The sequence below is a fragment of the Manduca sexta genome, unplaced genomic scaffold (genome assembly GCF_014839805.1).
Source record: "Manduca sexta isolate Smith_Timp_Sample1 unplaced genomic scaffold, JHU_Msex_v1.0 HiC_scaffold_3241, whole genome shotgun sequence".
Lineage (NCBI taxonomy): Eukaryota > Metazoa > Arthropoda > Insecta > Lepidoptera > Sphingidae > Manduca > Manduca sexta.
Window position 1 is genome coordinate 2,672 of NW_023594288.1, and position 12,176 is coordinate 14,847.

At 35.0% G+C, this 12,176-nt stretch overlaps 1 protein-coding gene across 4 annotated transcripts; it reads left to right on the forward strand.

The window, feature by feature from the left end:
- Window positions 1–472: 472 nt before the first annotated feature.
- On the forward strand, window positions 473–11,198 carry LOC119192829 (the record flags this gene model as incomplete). 4 transcript variants are annotated; one of them, XM_037446585.1, is given in 5 exon segments in its annotated part: window positions 473–921; window positions 1,357–1,552; window positions 7,090–7,258; window positions 8,955–9,058; window positions 11,005–11,198. In XM_037446585.1, a coding segment is annotated over 1 exon segment (57 nt), but the record flags the coding sequence as incomplete, so codon positions are not given.
- Window positions 11,199–12,176: the final 978 nt, after the last annotated feature.

Genomic DNA, 12,176 nt, shown 5'->3' on the forward strand with positions numbered 1-12,176 from the left:
GTTACTTTCTCGCAGTTACTAATGTTATGCCAGTTATGCTGAATCGTTATATACCAAGTGAAAGATATCTCGCGTGGCTTCTCCATTCGGAATAGAAACTGCGACCTTTCTCTCACATCCTCGATGTGCATTCGATTTCGACAAATATGAATACAATCTAGTGATTTATTTTCGTATGTCCCAATGCGATGGAGCAACGTAAGGTCGTTGGACTCGATTGTTTTATCGAACTCGTCCCCGCAAACGCGGAACTCGACAACTCGCCGCGCACAACGCTAAGATCATTCGATTCTTGTTAAAAATCCTTCGCGCCTCTCGGAAAAATACCCGATAGTGTATTATTTCATTATGTTTGGGTTAGCTCGCCGTGTATTATCTTATCGTTGCGATAAATTACCGAGTGTTCGATATACAATCGATATTATAACTAGATAGATAGTACTGCTATGTTAGTAACAGTAACAGTCGGCTACATGGGCGCGTGTTATGCAGCTCGTAATTTGTAATTGTTTCATAAATATAGTTTGTAAATCACGTTTCTCTGTAGGTTTCTCGTTCGCAGAAACGCTGAGAATGAGCGACGTGTTGTGTTTTGTGTGTGACAGTTGGCCGCCGTGTTCTCTATCCGCTGTACGCGAGTGTAAACGTGTTACGAATGCCGCGGCACAGTGAATTGGTGGACTCACGTGGTGATGTTTTGTGTACACGTCGCGGCCGACACTGAGTTTTGCGAATATTCGTTGATGCAGGTTTGGACTGTGATCATTTGCGCGAGTGAACAATTTGCATTGACCCCGCGCGGCCCGGTGCACGGGCACGATCATCTGTGTCATCATTGTATTTAGATTTATTATTACGATATGATATATTGTATAACGTTCACGGCACAATGCGTGCGCATCACACTCCCAATATTTCCATGTAAGCAAAAACTACCTTATCTAATCGGCTAATGAATGAGGGTCGTCGAGATGTTTAGCCAATGTCATCTTGCTTCTCAATTAATACAGAACGATATTGTATTATCATTAATTGGTCACTTTTGTGTGGAGGCATTATTTCATTCCCTGTGTATAAACGGGCGCAGTTGTTTCCATGAATGTCAAGTCTTGTGAACGAAGTCATGAATCATAAGTGATGAAATCGCATTTGTTATTTTATGTTTTCATCAAAAATATAAATGCGCTGTTGTTTTATGCCACTGTGTTAGAATAACTTAATTTATTCCATATAATTTCAGTGGCAATTAAACTGAGAACCTAGTAATGACTGAACTGACGAACTCATTTGCGATGTCTCTAAAGTTGTCCAATCTCGTCGATTCGTTCGTTATTAAAAAAGTTTTGTTTACTTCAGCGCGTTCCGAAGCCTGTACAAATTGGTGGATCTAATTTGGAGCAGGCCTCTCGGAGCTCAGTATGAGATTCGCGTGTGACCGAACTGTGAATCGGGTGTAGTGAATAACAATGGTTGACAACGCCTCCTTCGAACACTCTGATGAGTCTAGCGGGGGAAGCAGCTTGAACAACCTGGACAACAGCCGTGGGAGTAGGTAAGATGTCTTTCTAACTTATATTCCTTATTTTTGGAATTGTGACCGATATGACAATAAATTTAAATACATTTGTCCCTTATTATGTGGAAAACACCGTCAGCGAATTGTTACTATGCGTCTTCTTACCCAAACTTGAACAGGAGTGCTGGTATTTTTCGAAATGTTATTAGAAGTTTAAGTTTTTGATATCATGCCTCTAAAAAATCTATCTATTTAAGGATAATGTCTTTACTTGCAGTAATACTCAAGTCTTTGTGACCTAGCTTTTTGGTGAGATCGTGCCGTTTTGAACCTTTTCGTACCTATTTGATCTAAAACTTGTAACAAAAAACTACTTTGTTCTCGTGCAAAAAATGATTATAACAACGCATGCCATGAGTAATCAAGAATGTTTTGAATCGAAAGTTTTTCTGTTCCACATACTGATTTTTGAATAAGCGTAATTTCACTTCTTTCGTAGTAAGCATAAGTAAAGTTTTAATTTTATAGAATTGGTTAAAATTTTAAAAAATATTTGACTCTGTATAAGCAGGTTGTATATTGGGGATAATAGTTATTATTAAATAAAAAAATATTTGTCGGAATGTCAGTAATTTTGGATATTACCACGTTCAAAAACAAATAAAAAAAAAAACTTTATAATTTACAGTAGGGATAGGTTCAAGGAAGAAAAATGCCGAACAACAAACAAATATACCTAAACCAACAGAATAATTAATAAAACCTTTATTCAAGTGAGAATGTAAATTACTTAGAAGTAGGTACACATACATTTTTGAATTAGTCATTTAGTATGAAGGTTACGGTTAGAAATAACTCAATTAATATAATAAACTTCGTCAAGCGTAAAGACTTCGAGCAAAAGCTTTTTAAAATAAATGTGACAATGAATTATGTTATTTATGTCGTAAACATTCTGCTTGCTTTTTGCGTAACAAAATCTGTCACGTTGGTCTATACGTCAAGTGTAACCCGTTATGGCTGTATTTTGCATACTGAGGTCAAGAATATTGGAAGTTGAAGGAAAATGTATTGATTTCCTTGAAAAGATATTACATATTCGAAATAGATCAAATTTTGGATATACTAGGAATAATTTTGTTTGTTTGAATTTTCTTATTGTGGTTGAAGCAGTAAGTAGGTCACTTGATGGTAGGCATGAGTTATGGCGTATCATTTACAGTATCAGATGGCTCAAGATCTTTGAAGGAACGGTGATATAGGTACAAGACCCTCGACAAATTGGAAAGTTTCTAAAATAACAACATTTAAATCGAACAAAAAGCTCATGCAGTAGTTTGAGAAATATAATTTATTTTTATGCAGTTTCGAATGACAAACAAGTTTATCCGTCTGATGACGGTTATCTGCACACAGATAAAGTACCATCATATGTAGTATTGAATGCGCCGGCCAGTCCTATGCTAAATACTCCACGCCCTGCTATCCGTGTCATATTAAAATTCAATAACTTGCGTAGATACGCGCGTCACATAATGTTTTATGTATTTAGACCATTGGCTGATCTTATTCCTCTTATCTCATGAGAAATAAGACCTGTTTTTCTCTAAACTTTTTAAAATGTTTTCGTGTTCGCTCCCCAATTGCGTATGGATGCATATAACCTGGAACGAATAAGGTTTTTGGTCAGTCTATTTCGAGTCATCGCAGTCTGGCGTCTTGGTTGTGCGACGTCCATAATGGGAGTGTTCTTCATGAAAAGTACGTACTTTTCTATTTTTAGGAATTCTGGTCAATGTAGTGCAAGAGATATTATCATGTGTCTTGTACATTTTGTTTAATTTAAAGTTCTTTCTTTTCTTCGTTCTAGTTCTGCATATGTCTATTGTTCTATATTATTGAATTTATTATATTAAATAGATAGTTTGATAGCGTAGGAACTAATAAAGTCTAAATGCGTTAGACAGAAAGGTGGAATTACCAGATCATAAAAAGCTTTAGATCTATGTTTACATTTCTGAAACGGTCCAACGTTTAACGTATATCAATACACTTATCTCACATAGTTATTACGTTTAAGTACTATTTGGCTATTATGTTAAGATATTTTTTATATGGTTAGTTAGTAGTTAGTATTTTATAGTCCTTATCATGATCCCATAACCACGGCTGTCAATTTCGATTAAACATAATAAGATTTGCTTTGTTAATAATAAGGAGTGCAGCTTATGATCCATCCAACTTTTAACTAACAACTAATTCTGTATGCGGGACGCTTCCAACAGGTCGATCTGGAAATCTTTAGGTGGCATGTGCAGTAGTGGACATCCTATGACTGATGATGATGAAATAAGATTTGTTGTTTTGCTTTTCCGACCTAGATTAGAAGTAATTTTGAGTATTACAATTATTATGGTTTTATTTTTCACTTCAATTAGAGTTAAGTAATCTCTTTTGTTATTGAACCAAAAGTTTCCAATTTATTAAATAATCTTTTTCAGTCTCAACTAGAAGAGCAAATTTTTTGTTGTTAGTTTGTTTTATATTTCCAGTATTTGAATTCAAGTTTAGGTCAGTAGTTTTTATTTTGTCGCCTAGTTTTTGTAGTATTTGCTTAGAATGAAATTGTTTAAAAAAGTTAGGCTAATCTTTTATTTGTATTTCGAGACTGAGTTACATTATAGGACATGTTTTTCTAGGAATTAACACTGACTGTGGATTTTATTATAATATGTAGGGTCTTGTTTAATATAAACTAGCTTTTACTCGTCGCTCTGCCTCCATAATTATTTTCCCGGGATAAAAAGTAGCCTACAGGAGTAAAGTACTTCCTATCAGAGAAAAAAAATTCAAAATCGGTTCATCAGTTCCAGAGATTAGTTCCTACAAACTTTTCCTCTTAGTAATATTAGTAGAGATATTGATTACTTTGTTTTATATAAGCTACAACAATTAAACCAATAGTTAAATACCACAGTTCTTACTTAATAAACTGTTTTTTAATCTTGAGACATTTCCGATGGCCTCACTTGCTGTTTGTATTTCCGATACTTCTTATAAACAACATTATTTATTTTAAGTAGCTTTCCCACCAATAAACAAGTTCTAGAATATATTAACACCAACAATGATTTGATATTCTGAATATTTATTGCAAACTTGACTGTGAACTGACGCCTATAGCGCCGTCCGCTTTCAATAAACAATGTTCAACAAGTCGATCGGTCATTGTGTCCGTTGTGTCATCGACTATGATATCGCAGGGTATGGACAGAGCTATGTTTCCATCGTAATCTTAATGCAGTTACTATACACTTAGGTGCTCTGTTATTGTAGTTCCACAGGAAGGAATGATAACATAATCTGAATATGTGAACACTTGGATAGTTCGTGTTATGATATTATGTAATACTGTTGAAGTCCTCTTTGAAGTTGTAGGTGAAACAAGAGTTCTTGTAGGAGTTATAAAGGCAATTGCTAATATTCTGAATGACTACCATCGAAAAGGAAGTGCAAAGGGTCCATATAACTCGATTCCTGCCGGCTTCCCTTTCGTAATGTATGTAACTTATTAGAACGATTTGAAAACCGCATTAATGCAATTACCTATATGTTGTGTTCACCTTTCAGAAAACTTCACCCTTCGCCACTGTTGACTACAATAACTATTTAAACGTTAATCAAATTATGAACATTAATTGTAATTGATAAATCATAAGATAAAGTAACCTTAATATTTCTACTGATGACTTGGATCTGGTACAATACATCGGTTTCTCCCAGCTCGTTAAATACTAATTCATATTTTTAGCACGAAATCTGAAACATGAATGAGCTTCGTTTACCCCAAGTTCTGTGTACACAGGATGCGTCGTACATATAACGTGCCCTTTGATTTCATATTCATTAACGTTTAAGATTCCCGTAATTGCCTTCATGTTTGTAAATCCTCTCTAATTTAAACAAGATTAAACGTAACGCGAATGTGAAATTTAATTTAGCCTCCCAAGTAAACAGTTATTCCCAGATTTTATTCTTATTCTTTTTTCATTCGTTTTTTTACGGCCAGTGCCCATTGACATCGTTGCTGCCGACCGGAATTTATTATTTGGGGTTTAGAGCGCAATTTCGTGTGTCGTAAAAGACCGCTCAGCTCAAATTATCCAGATATATCAGCCCGCCATTTGGGCTGTATGGGCGTCGTAAATTTTAAAGGTTTCCTCATATTTGGATAGGAATAAACGCACGTTAATTTTTATTGATGAGTGGAATGGTGAATTTTTCAAATGCTTACCGTTTTAGCCATTTGATTTCGACACCGTTGCGTATTATTACAATTTATTTGACAACAATGTTCGAAGTGCTTACAAGAATAACTTAACACTCAAATAACACAACAAGTCAATGCTAATTAAGTGTAGGCGCATGTGCCAAGCGCCGATGCTCGCTCGAAATAATAGCAGAGAAATAAAAAAACCCAAACTTGTCCGTGGACGGTTAAAGCGAATCTCTTAGTCATTCAGGACGCTGTTTGCGGTTTTAGTTACGACCGCGATGATCAACGTTTCGCGATGCCCGATCTTCATTGGCGTATTGCCAAACGTTCGATGAGATTTCTAAGACCACCGCAGGCTGCCCATTTACACCGCATTATTAAGCGATAGTTTTTTTGTTGGTCACTAGAAATGTATTGTATGAGAAACCCGTAAGTTTATTTTGGTCATTCTAAATTAGGTTTGTGTTGCGTTTCGAGCACTTACAAAGCAGGCTCTTATTTTAATTGTTGATTGCATTCGTTCAATGGCCCGTGCGACCTCGGGGATTTCTTTAGAGTTTATTTCCTCGCCGTGCGTTGTCGTGACCATGAATTAGTCATGTTTCCTTAATATATATCATACGATATAGTAATTTTAAGAGTTTATCCTTTCATGATTTCTAGAAATGTTACATGAATTTTATGAGTCGTCCAATGAATGAAGTATGTTTAGGGTATTTGTGTAATTCACGCCATACATAGGTTTTTTTACATTTCTAAGATTAGGTACACTTACGACTTTTACAATGTACTTTCACACTCATGGCTTTATGATTGTATGAAATTTTGTATGCCAACATTTCGTAGAAAAAATATCAACATTAACTGTTAAAAGTAGTCATGTCTCTTCTGTTGTCTGTTGTAATAATTGTCGGGCTAACATAATTGCTGTGAAAAGCTCCACTGTATTATTTTTATAGTTTACAAGTAAGCAAAGCTTCCTCTAAATAATCTACAGAGTTGTAGTTTGTATTTATTTCAAAATTAACAGCATTATTGATGTAGTAATTAGTAATACTAAATAGACTATCTGTGGGATTTGAAGCGACTGTACGAAAAGACTTAAAAAGATGTCAATTCAATTGTTGGGAGTGGTTGAAATAAAATAAAATTTAGCTATTTCTGTTATATTGCCGTTATGATAGATTATATTTGTAGTAACAATTATTGTCATTGCTATTAACACTAAAACTTAATCTGTTGATATCAAGGTACGAACTTGATTGATAATTGTGCTCAAATTCAATTTGTCCACTAGGCATGCCATAAAGCCTCTATCGGGCTCGGCGCCGTCGGTGCGGGTGGCGGCGATCGGCGTCACTTCCACCACCGGCGATACCACGGAAGGCAAACAGCCAAGCAAGTCGCGACAGAAGAAGTTCCAGAGACACTTCCCGCAGGTCGGGCCAGAAGAGAGGTGCTCAATTGTAAGTTCAACTGATTTATGAGACGAGCAAATAGCTCGCTTGATTTAAGTGTCACAAATATTCGTGAACTTTGTCAAGCAAATTTAAATAAACGAGCTGTCGATCTTGTGATGTCCTTGCCATTTATTTAATTTAATGACGAGACGAGGTAGTAGCTCCCTTGGTGGTAGAAGACGTTACTAATGTTATTAAACGGTACCATCAACAAATTTGATTCACAAAGCTTTCAACACTATTGATCAGTGCTCGCCATATTGAGTACATATATAAAGTGGAGATCACGGATAAGTCTTGATAAAGTATTCTGATCTTATTCTATTTTTGGTACACTGTGTTTTGATGAATTGTTATGTTTTGGTGTGGATATTGTTAGACCTTGAAACGCAAGAAAGCAGTTGAGGCTAATACTTAAAATATTGATGAATTGTAAACAAATATGGACATCATATCAATTTTCTTTTTAAATAATAATTTCGCCCATCCATCTAAATGTCGATAAATTGTAACATTTCTGCAAAATTTATGAATTCTTGCTTCATAAATTATAAAACATTTTATGCTGTTCCCATAAATAACGGTATACCATTTAGTTGAATTACGATCCGTTTCCAATGATTTACGCCTTCCCGCCAATATTGACTTGTCACCTCTAAAATTGGAGTTGCATCTGCGTTTACCATTTCAAATTCTGCGTAGGTTCTCTAGGACTTGCATTTGATTCTATTCTTACTCTAAATATTGATTATTATATTGTTGCATCTGCCTCGCTCAATACTGTGTATTTCATTCGATTCAATTTCTACTGAACTGCGAGATGGATATAATTTTTGCATTGTATAAAAAACTAACTCGTCAGGAGTGGACGGTAGCCTATTTTGGCATTGTGAAGGCGAACTGGGTCATAAGCCTTTCCTTCTTCTTTAATTTATAAAGCGACAAGGTTATCGTTGTCCTCCTAGAAGTTTTTGGCTTCTTAATTCAAATTCTACGTAGCTAAATTAATATGACGGTGAATATTGATTAACAAATAGATGATAATAAAATGTGTTGTCAGGGAATTTTGTATTTTGAAATTATTATGTAATTGAATTTAAAATTATTTTGTCAAGGTCTCATGATATCATATCGGTGTCGGATGTTTCTAAAATGTCGATAATTTACATATGAATGTGGTTCAGCAGCGTTATATTTGTGTTAAAAAATAGGTGTCTATTCAGGTTTTTCTCTAGTCTATATCTAGCAACTGGTAGCGAAACACGGTGATTATTCTAGTTTAGAAATTAATTAGTAACTGTTTCCTGGGATGGATTTTTATTTCTTTATTTTATGACTTGGTTACAATTTTAATAATATGTGGTATAAAATGTTAAGTTATATTAGTGGATTTAGTGTTTATTTACTGATTTAAATAAAATGATTTTATAAATATCAATAATAATCTTTTATAGAAAGAGAGAACAGTCTGACTTCATTTTATTTATTATTACAGGCCCGATTTGTTTTATCTTTTTGTTTACCAATATCATATAATTTTTGCTAGATGTTCTGTAAATTTCTCTACATGTATGCCACCGATACTCGACCAAACACGATCTGGGTTAATTCAATGACACAATTTCATCATAAAGTTAAGGCCAATAACCGATACATTAAGAACTTGAACAACTCAATGTATTCTGTACGTTTAACTTTGCAGATTACTCGTGCGCGTTGGTTGGTGATCTCTTACTGCAAGGCCATCTTTACATCACTAAGAATTACTTCGCTTTCTACTCGAACGTGTTCGGATATGTTACCAAGGTCAGCTGATTTTATGTACTTATTTGTGTATCGTTATACCTTATTTTGATTGGTTAATTGTAATCGTTTTAGTACAGGCTTTATGTTTTTGATGATAGAAAAAAATAAAGTTGTTAAAAAAACGGTGTTATTTCGTCTTTTAAATGAAACCTGCTGGGTTAGTTGAGCGCGGTAAAATATACTTTAATTTTACTACAATAGGTTTTCAATTGAAATAACTGTAACGATATTATTAAGGAGGCAAGTATAGAAACAAATAAAAAATGTTGTTACTTACTACAAATAATAATTGTAATGAATAACCTTAAAATTTACATGCGCCACTTAATAAATTCGCGTCCTGTGTTGTGGAATTATGGATATTACTTAAAAGTCGTTGTTTGTATTTAAATATATGCAAATAGATATTCATATTCAATAAAATACATTTAATAACTCCTACTGCCTCGTTAGTATAGTTATATTGTGTATGTTGAAGGGGTTCGATGCCTGGGTTTGGATATTGGGCATTCTACACAATAACTGTATCACATCCCTATTACATGGGACCTTACAAAGCTGACGAAATGTGGCATTTCGTCATCATTCGTTCATTTCGTGATATTACCTCTTCAAGCTATACCTTTGCCTATCCTAAAAGGGAAAAAGGCGTGATGATATACAAGTTTATATTCGATGTTTACGTTTCATACATTGTTGCAGTAATTATTACAATCAGTTTTACGTCATACTAATAACAGCCTTGTTATTTTTCTTTACCGTAACGGAATCAACCACGAATTATATAACATTCAAATTAAACTGATCTGCCTCGGTGGCATAGTTGTATTAACGACTGCTGTGCTGAAGTCTCGGGTTAGATCCCGGATCGGGCAAAAGTTAGTGGGATTTTCTATTCAATATCAGCCCGAAGTCTAAATTTGTGCCCGATATGACGATAGGGTCGTTCCCTATCACATCATGGGACGGAATACGCACGGCGAAAGTGGGTGCCAGTTGCAGCTGCCTACCCCTTCGGGGATAAAAGGCGTGCGTGTATGTAAAATAAAACAACTTTACAAGTGTATATTAACGTATCTTAGATGTTTATTGTTGTATAAGTGTATATAGTAATCAATTGAGGTGGTTAGTGCAAAGCGGTCTAACTCGGATTTTCATTTTTTATAACCCAACATGACAATTGTATACGACTATTTCTACAATTCAACCAGCTTAGGCCAACTTTGCTATTATGCTTTGAGTTTTGTTAAATATCCATATGACAAGAAATCTTTTTTGCATTTTTATTTCATCTGAGTATAATGCAGTGTTAAGCATTTTAATATAATTTTGCTTTGTCTCAAACGGCTTTGCTGTCGGTATCAAGTCTGCGTCGAAAGTCAAATTACTATTGATTAATACTCGCGCGTAGGCGATCTTCATTGGATTTTAACCTACACATTGGTCACATGTTCCCAATATCCGATATCGTGTCCACGTTCGTTGTGCACGTGGCCTAAATCCGAATATCGGATTTGGATCAAAATATTTACCGTGTCAAACACGTGTTCTGACCCTACACTTGCGCAAATATCGTGTCGCGGATTATACATAAAATATAGAACAACTTCTGGAAACATGGATTTATGAATAATGATTGTTTTTTCGAAAAAACATGATGCGTAGACAACAATGATATTTCTAAAAATCATCGTCGAATATGAATCATTATCTTATCGAGATTGAAAATGATAGTAGGTACAATCAATATAATGATTCAGTTGAAACAGCGAAAATAAGACGCACTTATACAATAATGTAAATTCTTATTCATTTAGGAGATAAATATTTGACACATAATAAAATCTTCACCGTGGCGAATCAACAAAGATTTTTAAATTTAAAAAAAGAACACACACAAAATACCCAAGGATTTTGAAATTTAAAAAAAGAACATATCTTTTCAGTTACTAATCCCCACCACATCAGTCCTAAGGATAACAAAGAAGGTGGCGCGAATCATCCCGAACGCCGTGGGGTGTGCACGCGCGACGAGCGGCATGTGTTCGGCTCGCTGCTGTCGCGCGACTCCACCTACAAGCTGATGACGCACGTGTGGAAGGCGGCCAGGGCCCCGGAACTCATCACACCCAAACCACAGGTATATGAGACAATTTATGGTATTATCAGTATCTGTATCCTGTATTACCTTTCAACAGTTAGACATGAGTCGATAAATGTGAAGGTGAACCTGTCCAAAATAAGTTGTCAAGTTCAGATACCTTCGAATATAGGTTGTTTGATTAAAACTTCATTATTAAAGTCAATAATTTGATTAACAGAACTAGTTTGACGCATTCGTTATTCAGCCTGGTATGTTTAAAATACCAATTTCATTTATAGCATTGGCATTGTGTTTCAAATTTTAATGTTCAATGGGTAAAAATTATGTAAATTTGTTCGCGTTTTGTTTGAAAATCCACCTAGAAGTCACTGGACTCTTGTGCAACCGTAATTAGGCATTGTAAAAAATAGCCTACTATTTAAAATTTGAATTTTGTTTTACATTTAAATAATTTGCGATGTAAGTATATGGATTATATTACATCAATTCTAATTTATGCTACGTAAATACAATTACTAACATTTATTCAAGAAAATGAATTTAGTACGTTTTGGGATTTTTTATTGCTTATTTAACTTTGAGAAGTTTTTACTTATGTCATTGTTATTCTAGAGCAGGGATGGCGAACCATTGGCTCGCGCGCCAGAGGCACGAAACAAAATAATTCGGGCACGAGTATAATATACCAACCAAAAACTTTGTTGGGACATAAAAGGTTGTTTAAAGCAGCACTCTGATAGATAAGGCCGGCCCTGGATGGCCCATTACCGGCACTTTTAAATAATGGCACCTCAACCAAAAGGTTCGCCATCCCTGTTCTAGAGGGTCGATACCTCTTCCACAATACCATCAATTAAAACATCAAATTCTGTTGCCAAAAATAAACAAAATGTCCCAGACGGTCGCCGTTGGTATAAAATATTCTTTATTTAGAGCAAAATATATTCCAATTATTTGGAATTTAGAGTGACATCCGACGCGAACCGGCCTCGACGAGTTTGTACACGCAACACG